Source organism: Mobula birostris, chromosome 4 (assembly GCF_030028105.1).
Source record: "Mobula birostris isolate sMobBir1 chromosome 4, sMobBir1.hap1, whole genome shotgun sequence".
In the NCBI taxonomy this organism is placed as follows: domain Eukaryota; kingdom Metazoa; phylum Chordata; class Chondrichthyes; order Myliobatiformes; family Myliobatidae; genus Mobula; species Mobula birostris.
Genome location: NC_092373.1, coordinates 204,775,763 through 204,801,234, shown reverse-complemented (window position 1 = coordinate 204,801,234; position 25,472 = coordinate 204,775,763). Strand labels below are relative to the sequence as shown.

The 25,472-nt window shown below is 45.4% G+C and overlaps 2 protein-coding genes across 2 annotated transcripts in view; one reads left to right on the top strand and one right to left on the bottom strand.

Annotated features, from left to right (window-relative positions):
• The window catches only part of cct7 (chaperonin containing TCP1, subunit 7 (eta)), a 40,892-nt gene extending 16,091 nt beyond the window's left edge, over window positions 1-24,801 (bottom strand). Inside the window, exons 1-6 of the mRNA XM_072256795.1 lie at window positions 24,702-24,801; window positions 11,641-11,794; window positions 10,258-10,364; window positions 8,871-8,996; window positions 3,521-3,573; window positions 2,656-2,827 (exon numbers count right to left, since the gene is read on the bottom strand). Coding sequence (XP_072112896.1) covers window positions 2,656-2,827; window positions 3,521-3,573; window positions 8,871-8,996; window positions 10,258-10,364; window positions 11,641-11,794; window positions 24,702-24,707 — 618 coding nt within the window. The 5' untranslated portion in view covers window positions 24,708-24,801. The remainder of the gene's footprint in view (window positions 1-2,655; window positions 2,828-3,520; window positions 3,574-8,870; window positions 8,997-10,257; window positions 10,365-11,640; window positions 11,795-24,701) is intronic.
• Window positions 24,802-24,812: 11 nt separating this feature from the next.
• The window catches only part of LOC140196886 (protease-associated domain-containing protein 1-like), a 30,958-nt gene continuing 30,298 nt past the window's right edge, over window positions 24,813-25,472 (top strand). Inside the window, exon 1 of the mRNA XM_072256794.1 lies at window positions 24,813-24,891. The gene's annotated coding sequence lies outside the window, so the exon portion shown is untranslated. The remainder of the gene's footprint in view (window positions 24,892-25,472) is intronic.

The window sequence follows — 25,472 nt, the reverse complement described above, 5'->3', positions numbered from 1 at the left end:
TTTGCCTCCTGTCAATTAGCCAAGTTCTATCCATGCTAATATCTTTCTTGTACTACCATGGGCTCTTGTTATGTGGCTGCTTATCACAGGCATTCTGAAATTCCAAATGAACAAGACTCACTAATTCTCCTTCATCTATCCTGCCTGTTATTTCCTCAAAGTCCAACAGATTTGAAAGGCAAGAATTCCCCTTAAGGAAATCATGCTTACAACTGCCCATTTTATCATATGCCTTTAAGTACCCCGAAACCTCATCCTTAACAAAAGATTTCAACATCTTCCCAACTACTGAAGTCAGGCTAACTGGCCTATAATTTCCCTCCTCTCCCTCGCTCCCTTCTTAAAGAGTCCTCCAGAACCATGCCATAATCTAGTGATTCTTAAAAGATCGTAACAAATAGCAGACCCCAGGCTGTAGTCCATCTTTTCCAGGTGACTTATTTACCTTCAGACCTTTCAGCTTCCCTAGCACCTTAACCTTTGTACTACCAACTTCTGCCTTCTGACACTCTTGAATATCTGGCGTACTGCTGTTGTCTTTCACTGTGCTGGTGTCGTCCAGCATTTCATTGTCCCCTATTACTACCTCTCCAGCATCATTTTCCAGTGGTCTAATACCCACTCTCTCCTCTTTCACTCTTTATATATCCGGAAAAAAAAACTTTTGGTATCCGCTTTGATATTATTGGCTAGCTTCTCTTCATATTTCATCTTTTCTCTCATTATTGTTTTAGTTGCCTTCTGTTGGTTTAAAAGCTTCCCAATCCTCAAAGTTCCCACTAATTTCTGCTATATTATATGCCCTTTCTTTTGTTTTTATGTTATCTTTGACTTCCCTTGACAGTTGCTTCATCCTTCTTTTAGAATGCTTCTTCAGTTTTGAGATGCATCTATCCAGCCACTTGTAAATTGCCCTCAGAAACTCCAGCCAATGCTGTTCTGCTGTCATCCCTGCTAGTGTTCCCTTCAAATCAACTTTGGACAGCTCCAATCGCAATTCCCTTTACTCCACTGTAGTGTTGATACATCCGAACTTATCTTCTCCCTCTAGATCTGAAGGATGAATCCTATCACATTACTGCCTCTGAAGGATTCCTTTACCTTATGTTCCCTAATCTAATCTGGCTTGATACACAACACCCAATCCAGAATTGCCTTTCCTTAGTGGGCTCAACCGTAGCTGCTCTAAAATAAAACATCTCATAGTCATTCTACAAATTCCCTCTCTTGGGATCCAGCACCAACCTGATTTTCCCAATCTAACAGCATACTGAAATTCCCCATGACTATCTTAACACTGCCCTTATTAGCAACACACATCAAAGTTGCTGGTGAACGCAACAGGTCAGGCAGCATCTCTAGGAAGAGGTACAGTCGACATTTCAGGCTGGGACCCTTCGTCAGGACTAACTGAAGGAAGAGCTAGTAAGAGATTTGAAAGAGTTATTATATTGCCCTTATTATAGGCTTTTCCTATTTCCCATGGAAAATTATATCCCACATCCTGGTTACTGTTTAGAGGCCCATACATAACTCTCATCAGGGTCTTTTAACCATTGCAATTGCTTAATTCCATGTCTTCCGATCCTAAGTCACCTCTTTCTAAGGATTTAACTTCATTTTTTTTTAACCAACAGAACCATCCCACCCCTCTGTCTACCTGCCTGTCCCTTTAATACAAAGTGTATCCATGGTTGTTAAGCTCACAACTACGATCTTCTTTCAGTCATGCCCACAATGTCATACCTGCCAATCTCTAACTGCACTACAAGATCATTTACTTTATTCTGTATACAGTATGCATTCAAATATAACTTTCAGTCCTATATTCATCACCCTTTTTGATTTTGCCCCATATTACACTTCACCTCAACCCACTGACTGCAATTTTGCCCCATCATCTGCTTGTCCTTCCTCACAGTCCCACTACAAACTGCATCAAGTTGTATACCAACTACTACTCCCTGAGTCTTATCACCGTGGTTCCTGCCCCATGCCAACTTAGTTTAAACCCTCTGCAACAGCTTCAGCAAACCTACCCGCATTGGGTCCCTGTCTTTTTTGTACAAGTCATACCTTTCTCAGAAGAGATCCCAATGATCTAGAAATCTGAAACCCTGCCCTCTGCACCACTTCCTCAGCCACTCATTCATGTGTACCAATATCATATTCCTGCCCTGGCAAGCACGTGGCACTGAGAGTAATCCAGAACACAGACAATGACAAAACACCTCAGGAAAACAGAAACAAGCTGCCAGCTAAGTGATGAACGTGGTTCAAATGCAACATTTAAAAGAAATTTGGATCAGTGCATAGATGGGAGGGGTATGGAGGACCCTGATGCCGATGCAGGTCAATGGAACTAAGCAGAGTAACAATTCAGCAGGAACTAGATGGGCCAAAGGTTTTGTTTCTGTGCTGTGGTATTCCATTATCAGGACACGTAAAATGGGCACGACTATCGGCTTTCAACATGAAGAAGTATATTTTTGAAACAAAAAATTTAAACAGGTTCAAGCGTTGGTATGTCACGTCGATAAAAGCTTCTTGTCTTCACAGAGGGATGAAATACAAATGCATTTAATTATAGGAAATCTTTTAAGAAAATCACTAAGCTACCATTTAAAACTAGTTGTCACCCGCAGTCACACTGACCTCCAAACCACCTCCTTGAACTTTCTTCATTCCAATCATTTTCAGTGGGAGGAGATCATCCAACATCATCACCGCATCTACCACCATCTTGGAGAAGAAATCTTTCTGCAAAGCAATCAGCTTGGAGCTGAGGGCCGTAGCTGCACATTTCTCAAGGAGCTCTCGTTGTTGCCTACACGAGACAGGAGAGAAGAAACAAAACTGTTGAAAGGACTAAAATAAAAACAAAGCAGCAAGTTCATCCTCTATTAGTACAGAAGGATTTACAGGTTCGTTTCATTTGTCACCTCTACTTCAAAACGCACCGTGAAATACATATGTATTCTCTCATAGTTTGAGGATTGTGCTAGGAGCAGCCCGTAAGTGTCGCCATGCTTCTGTCGCCAACAAAGTATGTCTTCAAGTTTCTAACCCTAACTCATACATCGATAGAACGTGTGAAATGAGGAACTGCCGAGTACTTGTTTTTTGCTGAAACGTGGCTCTTGGACAACGTCCCATGCGCCATCAACCATCAGGCTGTCTCACTCAGGGCCTTGTTGTGTGACAGTATGTGGTGTCATTACTGTAAATACTGTGCCCCACCTTGGCCCCTGAGGGATGCTGTTTCGTTTAGCTGTATACATATGTATTGTGTATAGTTGAATTACAATTAACTTCAACTTGAACAACGTACTTGTTAATACCGTTTTTAGATTATCAAATATTGCTTCAAATAATTACTGAGTGGTGACTGTGGGTAATAGTCACTCATTCACTCTATGGTAAACTATAACAGTATCACCAAACTCAGATGTGAATATTCCTAGTAAGCCACTAGGTAGTAGACATAGTAGACCAATGTAATCAGAGGCAGATCACTTACTCCTTGTCATCTTTCTTCACAGTTACAGCAATGGCTTTAATTTTTTCCACAGCCTGTTCCACAAACAAAAAATATAAAATCATACACACAGTTCAAGATGATAATACTAAAGTTTATAACACTAAACTACTTTGCTGAGTGTACCTAACACTTGAGGTACATGTGGAGGACAAACTCAGGACCTCTAAAAGCACTTTACAGCCATAATGCCTTAAGTTGTATTGTTGAATGCAACCAACCTACATGCAAGTTGACAAATGGAGCAACGTGATAGTGACCTGATAATCTGCTTAGCAATGTCTACATGAGACATTGATACTGGTCAACTGACAAACAGCCCTGAAGAACAGTCTCGGCCCAAAATGTAGACTCCATAGATGCTGCCTGACCTAAAGAGTGCTGACCACATTGTGTGTGTCCCAATATGAATCTTCAAGGAAAGATCTGTTATTGTGAATGCAATACCAGATCAGAGAATCTCTCCGTTGTTAATATCATTTATTTAGAATAAGATATCTCAAACTATGTCACACGAGCAAAAGTGGTAAAGATCAACACCATAGCAAGAAGAAAATACAAGAAGAACTTCAAAACTGTTCATTCCAAAGTAAATTTCAAATGTATTTGCAAAGGAGAACAAAATGTAAAGGGAGGGAATTCTATAGTGCAAACCTTAGACAAACAGAGCTTTGACCAGCAGCCAAGCCAGACATCAGAAGTCTGGAGAGGTGGGGACTTCAATTAGGTCCACTGACCAAGGATGAAAGGCAGGAGTGGGTCACGGTAGCATAATAGAACTTTAACCAGCAGCCGATCGGTGTTTGGGATTGATTAGTAAGAGCAAATTAAAGGAAGGCGGGGCAAGCGCAGCAGCCGTCATCTGAATAGAATAGTCAGAGTGGTGATTTTAAGGCTTTAGCTCTTTGAGGCTTCACAAAGAGAAAGCAAGGAAAGAAAAGCTCAAGTTTTTCCCTTCTCCTTTTTCGATCAGTTCAGCTGGAACTGCAGGGATTAAACGGAGGATACTGAAACATTCTTCTTGATGTGGGAAGGCAGGGAGGCCTCCAGTGACCCTGAAGACTATAACTGTGAGAAGTGCATCCAGCTACAACTTCTAACAAACCACGTTAGGAGTTGGAGCTGGAACTGGATGAACTCCAGATCATTTGGGAGGCGAACAGGGTAATAGATAGGACATATAGTTACACCCAAGGTGCAGAGTACCCCTGTGGCCATCCCACTTAACAACAGAAATATCACTTTGGATACTGTCGGCAGGGGTGAGTGGGGGACGGTGGGAATGGCCTAACAGAGGAAAGTCACAGTGGTCGGGTCTCTGGCACTGAGTCTGCCTCTGTGACTCAGAAGGGAAGGGGGGGAGAAGAGGGTTGCTGTAGTGATAGGGGATTCGTTAATAGGAGAACGGAAAAGCGGTTCTGTGGTTAAGAACAAGATTCCAGGATGGAATGTTGCCTCTTGGGTGGCAGGGTCTGGGAAATTGCAGATTGGGTCCTCAGCATTCTTAAGTGGGAGGGTGAACAGCCAGAAGTCGTGGTCCTTGTAGATACTAACGACACATGGGTAGGATACGTGACAAGGTTCTGGACAGGGAGTTAGGTGCTAAGTTAAAGGGCAGGACCTCCAGGATTGTGGTCTCAAGATTGCTATGCATGCCACGTGCTAGTGAGGCCAGAGCCAGGAAGATTATAGAATTTAATACATGACTAAGGAGATGGTAAAGGAGGGAGAGGATAAGATTTTTGGACCAATGGGCTCTCTTCCAGGGAAAGTGGGACCTGTACAGAAAGAACATTTTGCACCTGAACGGGAGAGGGACTAATATCCATGTAGGAAGGTTTGTTAATGCTGCACGGTGGGATTTAAACTAGAGTTGCAGGGGGGATGGCAACTAGAGTGCCAGATCAATTCATGGAGAGGTTGCGGAGGCAGATGTTGGCAAGACTTCAGACAAAGTTAGGAATCAAAAGGTTGAACGTGGTGCGACTAGTGTCCTGAGCTGCCTATACTTAAATGCAAGAAAGACAGATGATAGCGCTGAAGATGAGGTAGCTAGTTTATAAACAGAGGCAATCTGTAGTGAGGAGAGGTTGTTGATAGGGCAAAACTGTAGTCCACAGGATGAGTTGCAGTATAAAAGGTGGACAAAATCAAAAAGGGTGAATACAGGACTGTAGGTGTTGTATTTGAATGCGTGGAGTGTTCAGAATAAGGTAGATGAACTAGCAGCACAGTTGCAGATTAGCAGGTATGATGTTGTAGGCTGAAAGATAATAGCTGGGAACTTAATGTCCAAGGACACACATTATATTGAAAGGATAGGCAAGAAGGCAGAGGGGGTGGCGTTGCTCTGTTGGTTAAAACTGAAATCAAATCATTAGGAGGTGACATAGGTGTTGAAGGTGTTGAATCATTGTGGATCAAGCTAAGGAACTGCAAGGGTATACAGACCCCCAAACAGCAGTAAGGATATGGCCTACAAATTAAATGGGAGATAGAAAATGCATGCCAAAAGGGTAATAGTCATGGGGGTCTTCAATACGCAAGTAGATTGGGAAAATCAGGTTGGTGCTAGATTACAGGAGGGGGAATTTCTAGGAAGCCCATGAGATGGCTTTTTCGAGCAACTCATGGTTGAGTCCACTGGAAGATCAGGTATTCTGGATTAGGTGTTGTGCAATGAACCAGAATTGACTAGACCTTAGGTAAAAGAACTCTTAGGGGCAAGTGATCATAATATGATAGAAGTCACCCTGAAATTTGAGAAGGAGAAGCTAAAGCAGATGTATCAATATTACAGTGGAGTAAAGGAAATTACAGAGGCATGAGAGTGGAGTTGGTCAGAATTGATTGGAAAAGAACACTGGCAGGGATACGGGCGGAGCAGCAATGGCTGGAATTTTTGAAGCAATTTGGAAGGCACAGAATATATATACATCCCAAAGAGGAAGAAGTATTCTAAGGGAAAGATGACACAACCATGCCGAACAAGAGAAGTCAAAGCTGAAGAGATATAATAGAGCAAAGTTTAGTGGGAAGTTAGAAGATTGGGAAGCTTTTAAAAATCAACAGAAGGCAACAGAAAAAGTCATTGAGAAGGTAAAGATGGAATATGAATGTAAGTTAGCCAATATTATTAAAGAGAATACCAAAAGTTTCTTAAGATACATTAAAGGTAAAAGAGAGGCAAGAGTGGATATCGGACTGTAGGAAGATTATGCTGGAGAGGTAGTAATGAGGAACCACGAAATAGTGGATGAACTATTCTGTTCCGTTCTTCACTGTGGAAGACACTAGCAGTATGGTGGAGGTTCCAGTTGCCTCCTGTAGATAAAGTCACCTGGACCAGATTATGGTGTACACTCTAGAATTCTGATAGAGGTGGCTGAAGAGATCATGGAGGTATTAGTAATGATCTTTCAAAAATCACTAGATTTTGAAATGGTTCCAGAAGAATGATAGATTGCAAATGTCACTCTACAAGAAAGGAGAGAGGCAGGAGAAAGGAAACTATAGGCCAGTTGGTCTGATCTCAGTGGTTGGGAGGATGTTGGAATTGATTATTAAGGATAAGGTCTCAGGGTACTTGAAGGGACATGATAAAATAGGCCGTAGTCAGCGTGGTTTCCTCGAGAAAATCTTGCCTGACAAATCTGTTGGAATTCTTTGAAGAAGTAACAAGCAGGATAGACAAAGGAAAATCAGCTGATGTTGTGTACTTGGACTTTCAGAAGGCCTTTGATGAGGTGCCATGCATGAAGCTGCTTAACAAGCTACAGGTGAGATTCTAGCATGGATAAAGCAGTGGCTGATTGGCAGGAGTAAAGACTGGGAATAAAGGTAGCCTTTTCTGACTAGCTGGTGACTAGTGGTGTTCCACAAGAATCTGTGTTGGGACCAATTCTTTTTACGTTATATGTCAATGATTTGGAATGAATGCAGATGATATGAAGATCAGGTAGTTTTGAGGAAGTAGAGTGGCTACAGAAGGACTTAAACATATTAGGAGAATGGGCAAAGAAATGACAGGTGGAATACAGTGTCGGGAAGTGTATGGTCATGCACTTTGGTAGAAGAAATTAAAGGGTTGACTATTTTCTAAATAGAAAGAAAATACAAAAACAAAACTGAATTGCAAAGGGATTTGGGAGTCCTTGTGCAGGATTCCCTAAAGGTTAATTTGCAGGTTGAGTCTGTGGTGAGGAAGACAAATGCAATGTTAGCATTCATTTCAAGCGGACTAGAATGTAAAAGCAAGGATGTAATGTTGAAACTTTATAAAGCGCTGGTGAGACTTCACTTCGAGTATTGGGCCCCTTATCTTAGAAAGGTTGTGCTGAAACTAGAGAGGGTTCAAAGGATGTTCACAAAAATGACTCCAGGGTTGAATGGCTTGTCGAATGAACAGCATTTAGACCATAAGCCATAGCAGCAGAATTAGGCCATTCAGCCCACTGAGTCTGCTTCACCATTCCATCATGGCGGATCCCAGATCCCACTCAATTCCATACATTTGATGGCTCTGGGCCTGTATTCACTAGAATTCAGAGGAATGAGGGCTGACCTCATTGAAACCTATAGAATGGTGAAAGGCTTTGATAGAGTGGATGTGGAGAATATGTTTCCTATGGTGGGAAAGTCTAAGACCAGAAGACATAGGCTCAGAATAGAGGGGCATCCTTTTAGAATGAAGTTGAGGAGGAATACCTTTAGCCAGAGAATGGTGAATCTGTGTAATTCTTTGTGCCGTCTTTATGTATATTTAAGGCAGAAATTGACAGATTCTTGATTAGTCAGGGCATGAAGGGACACAGGGAGAAGGCAGGAGATTGGGGCTGAGAGGAAAATTGGATCAGCCATGATGAAATGGTGGAGCAGTCACGATGCGCTAAATGGCCTAATTCTGCTCCTATATCTTATGGTCTTAAATGGGAGGTGATGCATTTTGGCAGATCAAATGCAAGGGAAGGTCTTCAGTGAAAGGCAAAATTCTTAAAAGCATGGACATACAGAGAGATCTAGTGAGAAGTAGACCAACAGGGCCATGCAAGCAGACAGAGTTAGTTTAGACAGGCACCGTGGTCTGCACCCACATATCGTTAACTACATGATATGTGGCTTATATTACAGCACAGCGATGGCGGGTCGCAAGGCCTGTCCCTGTACTGCAACATGAGCCACACAGTAAATGTACTTTTCAGAGGACGGCAGTAATGCGTGTGAATAGTTTTTTGTGCAAGATAGGAGAAACACCAACTTTGTAAATACTATTTCAGAAAGACAATGACAAATCTTAGACATCCATTGTAAAATTACTGAATAAGTACACTACCAGCTGGGTGGCTGTACGAAAGGCTCGGATAATTATCTGTGGGTGAAGCCCCTCTTCCACATACGATTTTATCTGCCTTAGGAATTCTGCAGCCAGCAGAGTAACTGAAGTGGTCCCATCGCCCACCTGGAAACAGAAGAACAGTCAATATACCTACTTTGTATTCAAGATTATTTACTGTCATTCTTCAGTACGCAAGTGTGAAGGAGAACGAAATGATTGTTACTCTGGATAAAATGAAACATAAAAAAACACAAAACACAATAAAAAACACAACAAATATAAATATAAAAATAATCCTATAAAACACAATGTACAAGTAACTATTATATTCCTCAACTGATTATATGTACATAAGGCAAAGCTAGATGATGTATATGTAGATTTGGAGGGGTGGGTTAGTGGGTGGAGGTGTTGATCAATCTTAGTGCTTGGGGAAGTAACTTGTGATCATGGTGCGGATGCTGCATAACCTCTTACCTGACGGGAGTGGGAGAAACAGTTCATGATCAGGGTGGGTGGCATCCTTCATGATGTTACCAGCACCTTTCTGTATGGCAGGTAGGCTGGTGCCGATAATGCATTGGGTAGTGTTGATTACCTGTTGTAGAACCCTCTTTACAATATAGGTGATATATATCTGATCTACAACTATCAAATACTCTCACAAACAAGAAAAAGTCTGCAGATACCTGAAATCCAAGCAAAACACACAAAATGCTGAAGTAATTCAGCAGGTCAAGCAGCATTTATGGAAAAAAGTAGAGTCGATGTTTTAAGCTGAAACTCTTCGGCAGGACTGGAGAACAAAAGCTGGGGAGTAGATTTGAAAGGTGGGGGGAGGGAAGAGAGGAACACCAGATGATAGGTGAAACTTGGAGGGGTGGGATGAAGCAAAGAGTTAGGAAGTTGATTGGTGAAAGAGACAGAAGGCCATGGAAAAAAGAATAAAGGGGGAGGGACAAGGAGATAACATGAGAGAGGGACAAGGGGATGGGAAGTGGTGGTGGGGGGGGGGGTGGAGGCATTACTGGAAATTTGAGAAATCGATGTACATGCCATTGGGTTAGAGGCTACCCAAATGGAATATAAAGCGTTGTTCCTCCAAACTAAGTGTGGCCTTATCCCAACAGCGGAAGAGGACATGGGTAAACATATCAGAATGGGAATGGGAAGCGGAATTAAAGTGGGTGGTAACACATCGAAATGGGAGACTGCTTTGCCGAGCATCTACGCTCCGTCCGCCAGAACAAGCAGGTACTTTTTTCCATAGATGCTGCCTGGCCTGCTGAGTTCCTCCACCATTTTGTAGCTGTTTATCAAAAACTCTGGTAGCTATGAAGTTTGTGATTCCAACCACAAGTGGGGGTAAAGCAGCTGGTTTTACCTCAGCATCCTGTGATTTTGCAATATCTACGAGGATCTTTGCAGCTGGATGAACAACATCGAGCAGCTTCAAGATGGTGGCCCCATCATTTGAAATGGTCGCTTTCCCTTTAAATAAAAATGCAGAATTAAACTTGCGATTGTGCGAGAAATTGTGAACTCCCAGAATGGGAAAATAAACTGTACGTACACAATAGCAATATACAGAAACCTTGCCAATTATGTAGTACACATCAGCTGAGATGCCAAGTTGGTCCAGCATAACTGAGCTGGATACTCTGCAAGGGGCATTGTAAGAGTTTGGGGTGAACTGCAGTGTAAGGTGATTTGGGAACAGCACCATCTCTGCTTGCAACACAGATGACTCATGCATTATGGCCATTCAGCTTTACGAAATTCAGAAATCACTACCAAAAGACTGAATAATACGCTCAGACAGAATGCCTGCATAAAAAGTAAATCAATCAACACAAGCATTTTTTTTTAAATCTTGCACTTCTTGAAGTAAGCATGGATGATTTATGTTTATTTATTGAGCTAAGAGTAGAAAGGTTGATGGGAGTGGGCAGTTTAAATGGTTTGACATAGCCTAGAAGGGCCGAAGGGTCTGCTTCAGTGTTGTACTTTTCTATGACTCTGAGGTACAGTGCAGAATAGGCTCTTCTGGCCCTTTGAGCCGTACTACCCAGCAACCCTCAATTTAACCCTAGCCTAATCACAGGACAATTTATAATGCCCAATTAACTTACCAACCGGTACGTCTTTGGACTGTGGGAGGAAATCAGAGCACCCGGAAGCAACTCATGCGGTCACGAGGAGAACATGCAAACTCCTTACAGGCAGCGGGGGGCAGGTACTGTAAAACATTGTGCTAACCACTGTGCTACCGTGACGCCTCACAGCTTGAAGTTACGGAAAATTGGACAGGGCTGTTTTCTAGTAACACAACTCCCCACCTCAACATAGGAAGAGGTTGCCTTCCCTCAACAAACAATGGTTTTGGTATTGGTTTATTACTATTGTCACAGACACAGAGAGAAGCTTATCTAACATACTATTCATACAAATCAAATCATTGCACAGTGCATTGAGGTAAAATAAAGTAAAACAGTAACAATGCAAATTTAAGAGTAAAAGCTACTGAAAGATGAATAAAACTAAAGTTACTACAGCAGAACAGGCAATGGTTATTTGAATCCATTGCATCAACTGTACACTGACTGGCAGACCCTGCTCAATGGCCCTAAATATTGCAATGAAATAGAAATCATCAGGGAAGTTCTCTCAATTCAACCAATCTGGATCAGCTCCCCAGCATTTCTCAAGCATGTTACACAGATCTGTAAAGATAGAAACAGCACAACACATTGCGCAGTGCCTTTACCTCTGTCATCCACAATCAGTTTGTCCATCCCACGTGGCCCCAGCGTGGTTCGAATGGCCTCAGCAATAACCTGACAGGCATTAATGTTGCTGACCAGCTGTGGAGTCCCTTGCGAAGTATCTGTCCCCTCTTTGAGGAGGATAACCGGTGCGGACTACCAAAGAAATGGAAACATATTGAACTAGCTAGTATGTTTAAGAAGCACTTAAGACACTTCAAGGCATAGAGGGATACAGTCCAAATGCGGACAAATGGGATTGGTGTAGGTGGGTAAAGCAGTTGGCACAGACAGACATGTCTGAAGGACCTGTTTTTGTGCTATTATCACTCTGACTCTATGAATCCACAGATATCACTTTCTTAATAAGTCACGTTTTAAAACTACAATACAGAGTAAAATTATTACCAACTCTAGAGGAGTCATAAGATTTTTAAAAAACAATAAAGGCATGATGGAGAAATTACATATTTTGCACCCGGATCTTTTAAATCTTTCTTTTCCTGCAATAATCTTAAATTTAGCTCCTCTAATTAGGAGACCTAGAAGTGATGGACTAGTTCAAAAAAAGATGAACTAATCTGAATGAAAAGTTCATTCAGCCCAAAGTACCTGTGCTGAACTTTTGGTTAGAGCTCCCCAATTAGTTCCATCCCCTTTTTCTCTCCTGAGATCCTGCCATAAAAACATTTGCCAAGTTCTCTTTTGAGAGTTACTTTGAAATTGCTTTGAGTGCTCATTCAGGAGGCATAGTCCAACTCACAAAAAAAATGCCATTTCTAGTTCTTCTGCCGATAATCTCAGACTTCCAATCCATCCACTTTGACAACATTTTATCCACATTGTAATTGATATAAACCCAAGGGGCTCTATAGACATATTAAGAGCAAAGGACAATATTGGTCCTCTGGAAGATCAGTGGTAATTTATGCATGGAGCTGAAAGAGATAGCGTGGCGACCCACTTTCTGGCACACACGAACCGGCTCACAACAGCGCGCGCAGGCAGAGGGCCGGCCCCAAAAAGGGCGCCAGGCCATCTTCACCAGCAGGGGGAAAATCCCGCGCGCAGAAAGGGTTTGGGAATATGCATTCCCCACAGCAGTCCCGCCCCAGGGAGGGCGGGAACGGGAAGGCTTTAAAGCAGGCCGCAAAGTTTGAATAAATCTCTTTCATCGCAACTCTAACTCACTGACTCCGTGTGGTTATTCTAGCGCTGTGTGTAGCACACCGCTACAATTGGTGACCCCGACAGCCCAAACGATATTTGGACCAGAGATGACCGACGCTGCATCTGTTCACGCAGTTTCGTTAAAACTGCCAAGCTTCTGGACGCTGCGACCCCATTTATGGTTCGAACAAGCAGAAGCTCAGTTCCACATTTGGCAGATAACCTCGGAGTCCACTCGCTACTACTACGTGCTGAGCTCACTCAACCAGGAGACAGCTGCACAAGTTGAGGAGTTTATACAGTCGCCCCCGGAGGACGGCAAATACACAGCATTCAAAGCTCTGCTCATAAGGACTTTCGGACTCTCACGGCACGAATGAGCACGCCGCTTAATGCACCTGGATGGTTTGGGAGACAGGCCGCCGTCAGCATTAATGAACGAGATGCTGGCCCTGGCTGAAGGACACAAACCCTGCCTCATGTTTGAGCAGGCGTTCCTAGAGCAACTGCCTGAGGACATATGCCTGCTGCTGTCCGACGCAGATTTCAGCAACCCCCGGGAGGTGGCGGCCCGAGCAGATGTGCTGTGGAATGCGAGGAAAGAGAGAGGGGTGCCCGTCGCACAGATCACAAAGCCGTGAGCCCAACGAACAATGGTGTTTCTACCACCAGCGGTGGAGCACAGAGGCCCGCCGCTGCAGACCACCCTGCTGATGGCTACGGCGGCTGGCCATCAGGACAGCCTCCTGTACGTCTGGGACAAGCAGTCGGGACGCCGCTTTTTGGTCGACACCGGAGCGGAGATCAGCGTCTTACCTCCAACGAGTTATGATACCCGCAACAGAGAACCGGGACCCACCCTGAGGGCCGCAAATGGCAGCACAATACGAACCTACGGCACCCGCACGGTACAGCTACAGTTCAGCTCCAGCCGGTTCACGTGGGACTTCACACTGGCCGCCGTGGCCCAACCACTCCTGGGGGCGGATTTTCTACGAGCCCACAACCTGCTGGTCGACCTGCAAGGGAAGCGATTAGTCCACGCCAAGACTTTTCAAACGTTCTCCCTGGGTGAAGCACAGTTGCCAGCCCCACACCTGGACTCCATAACGCTGTCCGACGACGAATTCACCAGGGTCCTGGCGGATTTCCCATCAGTACTGACACCGCAGTTCACGGCAGCCATGCCCAGACACGGAGTACAGCACCACATCCCGACCCAGGGACCACCCCTCCATGCCCGTGCTTGACGGCTTCCCCCGGACAAGCTCCGACTGGTGAAGCAGGATTTCAAGAAGATGGAGGAATTGGGGATCATACGACGGTCCGACAGCCCATGGGCCTCCCCCCTGCACATGGTGCCCAGGGCAACGGGGGGCTGGAGACCATGCGGTGACTACTGCAGGCTGAACGAGGCTACAACGCCAGACCGCTACCCTGTGCCGCACATTCAAGACTTCGCAGCAAACCTACACGGCGCAAGGACCTTTTCCAAGGTAGACCTCATCCGAGGATACCATCAAATCCCTGTACATCCGGACGATATCCCCAAAATAGCACTCATCACCCCATTCAGACTTTTCGAATTCCTCCGAATGCCGTTTGGTCTAAAGAATGCCGTACAGACGTTCCAGCAGCTAATGGATGCGGTGGGACGCGACCTAGACTTTGCATTCATCTATTTGGACGATATCCTCATAGCAAACAGTAGTCGGCAGGAGCATCTGTCCTACCTCCGCCAGCTCTACTCCCCCCTGAGTGAATTCGGCCTTACAATCAACCCAGCCAAATGCCAGTTCGGACTCGACACCATCGACTTCCTGGGCCACAGGATTACTAAAGACGGGGCAACCCCGCTGCCCGCCAAGGTAGACGCGGTCCGCAACTTCCCCCGACCCAACACAATCAAAGGCCTGCAGAAATTTGTGGGTATGGTGAATTTCTACCACCGTTTCCTCCCCTCAGCAGCCCGAACCATGCGACCCCTGTTCACTCTAATGTCGGGTAAGGGCAAGGACATTACCTGGGACGAAGAGGCCGCAACCGCTTTCATTAAAACCAAAGAAGCCTTGGCAAACGCCGCGATGCTAGTGCACCCCAGAACGGACGTTCCTACTGCCCTCACGGTGGACGCATCCAACACAGCAGTCGGTGGAGTGCTGGAACAACTCATCGAGGGTCGCTGGCAACCCCTGGCGTTCTTTAGCAAACACCTACGACCACCTGAACTCAAATACAGTGCTTTCGACCGGGAGCTATTGGCACTATACCTGGCAATCTGGCATTTCAGGTACTTCTTAGAAGGTAGGCCCTTCACCGCGTTCACGGACCACAAACCGCTTACCTTTGCGTTCATGAAGGTGTCCGACCCCTGGTCGTCCCGCCAGCAGCAACATCTGTCCTACATCTCCGAGTACACGACAGACATCCAAGCATGTCTCGGGAAAGGACAACATCGTGGCGGAGCACTATCCAGACCGACCATACAGGCCCTGTCCCAGGGGGTGGACTATGCAGCGCTGGCAGAGGCACAGCAGGCAGACGCTGAGATCCCCAGTTACAGGACTGCAGTCTCCGGTTTGCAGCTCCAAGACCTCCCCGTAGGCCCAGGTGAGAGGACCCTACTATGTGATGTAGCTACCGGCCAACCCCGCCCCGTCGTCGCAGCAGCCTGGTGCCGGCGGGTTTTCAAGTCCATTCACAACTTAGCACACCCCTCCATCAGGACAACCGTCCGGCTGGTCTCCAACAGGTTCGTGTGGCATGGGCTTCATAAACAGGTCAGCGAATGGGCCAAAACGTGCATGCAGTGCCAAACGGCCAAGGTGCAGTGGCACACCAAGGCTCCACCGCAGCAGTTCGAACCCACCCGCCGGAGGTTCGACCACATCTATGTGGCTATCGTGGGGCCCCAGCCAGTGTCACAAGGAGCGCGGTACCTCCTAACTATGATAGACTGGTTCACCAGATGGCCAGAGGCAGTCCCGCTCACCGACACCACCTCCGAATCCTGCGCCCGAGCACTGATCGCAACCTGGGTAGCCTGCTTCGGGGTAATGGCCTACATTACCTCTCCGACAGGGGAGCACAGTTCACCTCCAGCCTGTGGTCGGCTATGGCCAACCTTTTAGGATCTCAGCTACACCACACAACTGCCACACAGTCGAACGGACTAGTGGAGCGCTTCCACCATCACCTGAAATCGGCTCTCATGGCCCACCTGGAGGGGCCTAACTGGGTGGACGAGCTTCCCTGGGTCCTGCTCGGAATCCTCACGGTGCCCAAAGAGGGTCTGTACACCTCGTCGGCTGAGTTGGTGTACGGCGCACCCCTGGTAGTCCCAGGAGAGTTCATACCAGCCCCAAGGGGGCAAGAGGAAAAACCCACAGCAGTCCTGGACAGACTACAGGAGAGGCTCAGTAACCTGGCCCCCATCCCCACTTCACAGCACGGATAGAGCCCGACCTGCGTACCCAAAGACCTGCAGAACTGTAAGTTTCTTTTTGTACGACGGGGCGGACACCGGGCACCGCTACAGCGGCCCTACGAGGGGCCGTTTAAGGTGATCAGGAACAACGGGTCCACGTTCATGCTGGACATTGGGAGGAGAGAGGAGGTTTTCACGGTGGACCGACTCAAACCGGCCCATGTGGACTTGGCGCAGCCGGTTCAGGCTCAGGCACCGCGGCGCAGGGGCAGACCTCCCAAACAGAGGCCGATCCAGACTGTGGACATTGGGGGAGGTATCGCTGGTTCTGGGGGGGGGGGTGTTATGTGGCGACCCACTTTCTGGCACACACGAACCGGCTCACAACAGCGCACGCAGGCAGAGGGCCGGCCCCAAAAAGGGCGCCAGGCCATCTTCACCAGCAGGGGGAAAATCCTGCGCGTGGAAAGGGTCTGGGAATATGCATTCCCCACAGCAGTCCCGCCCCAGGGAGGGCGGGAACAGGAAGGCTTTAAAGCAGGCCGCGAAGTTTGAATAAATCTCTTTCATCGCAACTCTAACTCACCGACTCCGTGTGGTTATTCTAGCGCTGTGTGTAGCACACCGCTACAATAGAAGAGATCTTAAATGGATTTTTTGCATCTGTATTTCTTGGGAGATGGACACAGAGTCTACAAATGTGAGGCAATGAAGCAGCGAGGTCATGGACCCCATACTGATTACAGAGGAGGAAGTGGTTACTGTCCTGAGGCAAATGCAGAGATTGCAGGGGTCCTAGCAGAGATGTTTAAGTCATCCTTACCGACAGGTGAGGTAGTGGAGGACTGAAGGATAGCTAATGTTTTTCCACTATTTAAGAAAGGCTCTAAAAATAAACCCAAAAATTATTGGCTGCTGAGCCTAACGTTAGTAGTGGGAAGTTATTGAAAGCTATTCTAGGCAACAGGATATAGAAGTATTTGGATAAACTTGGATATATAAGTACATGGACTGATGAGGGGTTGCCAACATGGTTTTGAGGGTGGTAGGTCACGTCTAACCAATCATAGAATTTTTTGAGGAAGTTACCAGGAAAGTTGATGAAGGCAAGGCAATGGATGGTATCTACATGGATTTTAGCAAGGCATTTGACAAGGTCACACATAGGAAGTTGGTCAAGAAGGTTCAGTCGCTTGGCATTGAGGATGAGGTAATAAACTGAATTAGACATTGGCCTTGTGAGAGAAGCCAAAGAGTGGTAGAAGATAGTTGCCTCTCTGACTGGAGGCCTGTGACTTGTAGTTTGCTGCAGGGATTGGTGCTGGGTCCATTGTTTGTCATCTGTATGGATGACCTGGATGATAATGTGGTAAACTAGACCATTAAATCTGCAGATGACACCAAGATTAGGGGTGTAGTGGACAGTGAGGAAGACCATCATGGCTTGCAGCGGAATCCAGACCAGCTGGAAAAATGTAATTTGATGCAGACAAGTGTGAGATGTTGCACTTTTGGAGGACCAACTAGGATAGGACTTACATGGTGAATGGTAGGGCATTCGGGAGTGTAGTAGAACAGAGAGATCGGGGAATACAGATCCATAATTCATTGAAAGTGGCTTCACAGGTACAGTAGATAGGGTCACAAAGAAAGCTTTTGACACAGTGGCCTTCATAAATCAAAGTACCGAGTACAGGAGTTGAGATGTTAGGTTGAAGTTGTATAAAACATTGATGAGAAATAATTTGGAATACTGAGTGCAGTTTTTGGTCGTCTCCCTACAGGAAAGTTGTCACAAGATTGAAAGAGTGCAGAGAAAATTTTACAAGGGTGTTTCCAGGACTTGAGGAAAGTTGGATAGGCTAGGATTTTATTCCCCAGAATGGAGTAGAATGAGAAGAGATTTGATAGAGGGGTACAGATTGGGTAAATGCAAACAGGCTTTTTCCGCTGAAGTTGGGTGAGATTAGAACTATAGGATGAAAGGTAAAATGTTTAAGGGGAACATGAGAGGGAGCTTCTTCACTGAGGGTTATGAGAGTGTGGAACAAGCTGCCAGTGGAAGTGGTGGATTCAGATTTGATTTCAACATTTAAGAAAGTCCACCACTTCCACTGGCAGCTTGTTCTTGTTCCACATGAACTGCATCTGGACTAACTCGTTACCCCTTTTCTTTACGCTCTATTTAATTTGTAACTTAGAGTAATTTTATATCTTTGCACTGTACTGCTACCACAAAACATATTTTATATCATGTAAGTTCGTGGTAATAAACCTGATTTTGATTTTAGTAATGGTGGTTGAGAGATTAAACATCCTATTAGTTGTCAAATATTGTCATGAGTGCCTCAGCACCTGACAGCTGAGGAGGTAAACCAGATTACAAATTTTCCCCACCAATACAGCCCATCCTCATGTACTGCAGTAGTATCTAGGGGCAGACTAATTAACAAGTTCAAGTGTTTTGTGATCAGTAACTTCTGAATTAGACAAATATGCTGCCTAATATTAAACTGAAGAAAATGAGTTGTTCAAGACAAATTTTTCTAAATTGTTCAAATTTACAAAGGCTTGCTTTTCAATTCAGCTGAATTGTCGACATCCCAATGAACAGGCGCAATCAGTAAGGATAGGCAGGCAGTAACGCCTCTGCCATGATTATTCTACAAGAAACAGGTGTTTCATGAGTTGCATCCTCACTGCATGGCCAGATTCTGCTCTAATTTCATCTACAAGTTTGCAGATAACACCACTATTGTGGGCTGTATCGCAAATAATAATGCCATACTACAGGAAGGAGATAGAGAGCAAATGGCATGGGCTATAACAACAACCTCACCCTTAACAAGCAAAACAGCCCTTCACTGACTTCAGGAAGAGGACAGTGCACACGCTCAACAATGTGGAGGTGAAAAGGGTTAAGAGCTGAGTGAACACCTTATCAAAAGACTTTCCTGGTCCAACCATGTAGATGCCACAACCAAGAAAGCACACTAGCACCTCTACTTCATCAGGAAACTAAAGAAATTTGACATGTTCCTTTTGACACTCAATTTTTGCCAATGCACTACAGACAGCATCCTTTTTTGATGCTTCACAACTTGGTATAGCAACTGCACATCACAGAAATCAGCCTTCACCCACCTCTCCATGGACTCTTGTAAGGCAGCCAACATAATCAAAGACCCCATACACTCAGAACATTCTGTGTTCTCCCCCCTCCCATTCAGCAAAAGATACAAAAGTCTGAAGTCTGAAAGCACATAGTACCAGGCTCAAGGACAGCTTCTATGTCTCTGTTATAAGACAAATGAACAGTATAAGGATTGACTCTTGATCTCACAGTCTACCTCACTAAGGCCTTGCACCATATTGTCTGCCTGCACTGCACTTTTCTTGTAACTATACAAGAGTATTGTGTGCAGTTTTGGTCACTTGCCTACAGGAAAGATGTAAATAAGATTGAAAGAACACAGAAAAAAAATTTACAAAGATGTGGCCAGGACAGCATAACCTGAATCATAAGGAAATACAGAATAAGTTAGGAATATATTACTTGTAACATAAAAGATTGAGAAGAGATTTGATAAAGGTATACAAAATTATGAGGGGTATAGATAGGGTAATTGCAAGCAAGCTTTATCCATTGAAGTTGGGTGGGTCTACAAATAAAGGTTATGGGTTCAGGGTGAAAGAAGTTTACAAGTTTAAGGGTTACCTTCTTCACTCAGAGGGTCTTGAGAGTGTGGAACAAGCTCTCAGTATAAATGGTGGATGCTCAATTTCAACGCTTAAAGGAAGCTTAGATAGGTAGGTGGATGGTAGGGGTATGGAGGGCAATGGTCCTGGTGCAGGCTGATGGGAGTAGGCAGTTCAAATAGTTCGGTATAGACTAGATGGGCCAAAGGGCTTTTTTCTATGCTGTACTTTTCTATGACCATTACATTTTATTCTGTATTCTGTTATTATTTGCCATTGAACAACCTCAATGTACTGATATGATGGATGCCATGCAAAACAAAGTTTTGAACTGATAATTAACCAATAGGAAGACTGTGATTGTTGTTGAAAGGGGGCAGAGATTTATCAGCAATGAGGGGTATTTGTAACAAGGTTAGATTGGGCTCTTCTCAAAGTTGAACAGTGGAAGGGAAATTTGATAGAAGTGCGCAGTATCACAGCAAATCTGTTTCCATCAGCTGACGGCAAAGGACTTCAAGTAGCATGGAAGCACTGGAGGTTTAAGGCTAAGGGAGTGGGAAAATGTTTCCATGTGCAAGTAGCAACGATTGCCAACCCTACACAAGCAAATTGGAAGCAGAAACAGATTTCCAATGATAAATCATGACCTATTAACTCTGTTACACTTTCCAGACACTGACTGACCTGCTGAGCACTGGTAGCATTTTCTATTAAACAACTACATAGCTTCCCTGTATTCATAAGTACACAAAATGTGAGGAACTTGGCAGGTCAGGTGGCATCTATGGAGAGGAATTGCGTCGACATTTTGGGCCGAGACCATTCATCAGGACAAGGAAGTTCTGGATATCGTAATATTTATCCTAGATTACTAAAATTACAGAAACAGATTCTGTGGCTATTTTCTCACTATTGTCTATGCAACTGTTTAGACTGGCGGCTACGTTTCTGTCAAGGATACTTCATTATCAGCAAAATAGTGCAGATGCTGGAACTTTGAGGCAAAACAAACCCCGTCTGCAACACTCGGGTCAGGAAACATGATTAGCTGTGCAAGAGCTTTGACTGGAAATGTTTACTTGCACAGCTAATCCTGAATGTTCTGCTTTACGGTGTTGGCTGGTGCGGTTTTTTGTACCAGCCCAAGGCTGTCAGGAACACTGCAGAAAGGTCCATCAATGCCATGATCCATGACTTGGGAATGAGAATCCAGGGCAAACGGTGAGTGCCAAAACCAGACCCGGGATCTGGTTATTATCAGCGACATAACATGTGTTGTAGCAGTACAGTGAAATTTATTGTTTTGTGGCAGTACAGTCCAATACATAAAATATTCTGTAAATTGCAGTAAGAAATATACATAGAGCACAAAGAGTAGATAGTGAGGTTGTGTTCAAGGATCATTCAGAAACCTGTTGGCAGACAGGAAGAATGTTGAGTGTGTGTCCCATTCCTGATGGTAGCAATGAGAAGTGGGCATGATGGCTTGAGTGGTACAACAGAGCCAGTCGCTGGGAGATGGAAGCAAAGCAGAGGGCTACTCAATGATTCTACTGTGCACTTAGTTTAGAACGGGGATCCCAACCTTCTTCATGCCACAGACCTCTACCATTAACCAAGGGGTCCATGGCCCTCAGGTAGGGAACCCCTGGAGAAGGATAAACAATTCAGTGCAAATGAAGGAGCACTGAACCTTGTAAATCCCCAAATGTTCTCCAGGATCTGAAATACTGCTAGCTTTATAGTACAGACTCACCTCTTCTCTCAAGCAGACACGACAGTAAATGACATGGAACAGTTTCCAGTTAAGTATTTATTCTGTATCCAACAGCACCAATACAATTTCTGTTTGCAAAGTTTGCTTCACAAAACCTTGTCACAAATTTTGTTCAGTACGAGAGCAATTACACCTGCAACTCACTCCAGTGGATCTAAAGCTTGGGGAACATTCCGAAATCATGAAAGGTACCATACAGGGTTTGATTTTCTTTCACGAACATCAAGGTGACCTGATCTAATTTGGCCATGCCAATATATGAACTATGGGATGGGCATCTTGGTCAGTATGGATGAGCTGAGCCGAGGGGCCTGCTGCTATGCTGTCCTATGCTCTATCACTCTGGCTTGTCAATACCACGATGCATCGCATCGCTGGAGTGGTTTATTATTACTGCTGAGTCACACGCACAGAGATGCAGTGAAAAGCTTCTGTTTACATGCCATCCAAACAGATCATTAGTCACAGAACACTACAGCAGACACTGGCCCTTCAGCCCATCTAGTCCATGCCAAGCTGTTTTTCTGCTTAGTCCTATTAACCTGTACAATAGACCTCCAGAGCCTTCCCAAGTACTTATCCAAATTCCTATGAAATGACTAAATTGAGCCTAAATCCACCACTACCACTGACACCACCTTCTGAGTGAAGAAGTTCCCCCGTCATGTTCCCCTTAAATCTTTTACCTTTCATCCTTAACCTATGATATTTAGTTCTAGTCTCACCCAACCTCTGGAAAAAACCTGCTTGCATTTACCCCATCTCCCCTCATTATCCTAGAGGTCACACACAGAATGAAGCTCAGGTCTACACTGTCCCATCACATACTCCCTTATCTGAACCTCTCATACACTGAGGTACGTGTGGGCACACGGCCAAGTGGTTAAGGCATTGGACTAGCGACCTGATGGTTGTGAGTTCGAGCCCCAGCTGAGGGAACGTGTTGTGTCCTTGAGCAAGGCACTTAATCACACATTGCTCTGCGACGACACTGGTGCCAAGCTGTATGGGTCCTAATGCCCTTCCCTTGGACAACATTGATGTCGTGGAGAGGGGAGACTTGCAGCATGGGCAACTGCTAGTCTTCCATACAACCTTGCCCAGGCCCGCACCCTGGAGACTTTCCAGCCACAGATCCATGCTCTCGCAAGACTAACGGATGCCATACCCTGAGGTAGTACAAAGGAAAACAGAATAGCTCTGTTCAAGGGTCTCCGCTCAAAACATCAATTATTTATTCCTCTCTATAGATGCTGAGTTCCTCCAACATACTGTGTGAACAGTTCTCTGCTGTTAATTAGATTTGGGCAGAGCAGTTGCCATACTGAGCTGCTACAGTGAGACAGCGCTGCGAGAAAGAGAAAAATCAGAATCAGGTTTAATATCACTGGCATATGCCGTGAAATTTGGTCTTTGCAGCTGCAGTACAATGCAACACATAATAATAGAGAAAAAAAACTGAATTACAAGTATAAATTGTTAAATTAAATAAGCATGCAAAAATAAAAACAAAGTAGTGAGGTAGTCTTCATGGGTTCGATGACCATTTAGAAATCCGATGGCAGAGGGGAAGAAGTTGTTCCTAAACCGTTGAGTGTGTGCCTTCAGGCTCCTGTATCTCCTTCCTGACGGTAGCGATGAGAAGAGAGCATGACCTGGTGATGGGGGTCCTTACTGATGGTCGCTGCCTTTCTGAGGCACTGCTCCTTGAAACGAAGTCATAATTCAGCAGCAGGTATAGGGTTGACATCACAGACAGCACCAGGAGGGACAGGGCAGAGGATGGGGAGGGAGGCAGCTGTGGCCAGTGCTGATAGCACACTGACGAACTGCTGTTGGTTTATTACTGTCAAATGTACCAAGGTCATATTGTCATATGTACCTTGCTTTGCATACTGTCTGCACAGGTCAATTCATTACAACAGTGCTCCTAGCTGAGCTCAGGGCTGTACTAAAATTCAATGTTTGAGGAACAGCTTTTTTCCCTCTGTCATCAGATGAACCCATGTGCATTACCTATTATTTTTTGCTTTCTTTTTGCACTACTTATTTAATTTTACATATTTATTTATGATTAATTACTGTGGAATAGGCCCTCTGACCCTTTGAGCTGCACCGCCCAGCAAATCCCCCGATTTAATCCGCGCCTAATCACAGGACAATTTTTACAGTGACCAATTAACTACCAACTGGTATGTCTTTGGACTGTGGGAGGAAACCGTGGCACCCAAAGGAAACCCATGCTGTCACAGAGAGAACGTACAAACTCCTTACAGACAGTGGCAGGAATTTGACCCAGATCGCTGGTATTGTAAATCATTGGGCTAACCACTACACCACCAAGTTGCTTATTTGTATTTTCTTATTGTAATTTAGAGATTTTTTATTATGTACTGCAAATTTCAATACTGCAAACGACAAATTTCACCACATATGCCAGTGGTGAATTACCAACTGGTGCATCTATGGACAATGGGATTCTGATAAAACAAAGTGCAACAACTACACCACATAATGCCCTGTCCTTCAGGAGAGGAACAGTAAGGTCATGGGGCCGTTCCTCTCCAGAGCTGAGCCTGGTGCCTCCGGGACAGCCTCCCCCTCCACCTCCATCCGGCCGGAGTGTTTGGATCTTGCTGTGCTCACGCTGACCTACCGTGACCACCCCCCGGGGGCTGCTCCCCTGACTAGGGCGCTGTCACCCATGCCTCGATGCACCTGACCCGACCCGACCGCCCGCTCACAGCCACCGCCCCCTTAAAGAGATCACCGGCAAGCGTCTCCCTCTGCTCGGCTCAAGGCTGCGGCCCACAGTCCCAACCCCATTCACCCCGCCATGCGAAGCGATCGCTCACTAATACCCGCTCCAACCGCAAGGACGCCCCGCCCGGCACACGCTGGGCCCCTGTCCCCGGCAGCAGCGCATCCACCGGGAGTAGATGGCGCTGGATTACACCGCTCTCCCACGCCAGTCCCCCCCCGCTCACCATCATCTTGTCGACTGTCAGGAAAACCTCCCGGCATCCACCGCGCCGCCCGAACCTTCCAGCAACTACTCCACCACCGGTCTGGCGTCATGACGCCATCACCCGCCGGTCGCCATGGTGACCATGACGCCTCCGTGCTAGCAGCGAAGATGGTGGCTCGAACACTAAGACTGTAAAATACGGGACCAAAGTAAGCCATTTGGCTCACCGAGCCTGCTCCGCTATTTCATTATAGCTCATCTAATTTTCCTCTCAGTCCCAGTCTCCTGCCTTCTCTCCGTATCCCTTCTTGCCCTGAACCATAAAGAATCTATCTATTTCTGCCTTAAATATGCATAAAGACTTGGTCTCCGCGGCTGCCTGTGGTAAAGAATTCCAGTTTATCGCTCTCTGGCTAAAGAAATTCCTTATCTCCGTTCTAAAAGGACACCCCTCTATTTTGAGACGCCTTTCACCATTCAAAAGGTTTCAATAAGGTCATCCCTCATTCTTCTGCATTCTAGTGAATACGGGCCCAGAGCTGTTAAACACTCTTCATATGACAAGCCATTCAATCCTGGAATCATTTTCGTGAGCTTCTCTAAACACTCTCCAGTTTCAGCACAGCCTTTCTAAGATAAGATGCCCAAAACTGCTCTCAACCAGTGCTTTATAAAGAACATTACATCCTCATTTTTATATTCTAGTCGTCCTAAAATGAATGCTAACATTGCATTTGCCTTCCTCACCACAGATTCAACCTGCAAAATAACCTCTAGGGAATCCTGCACA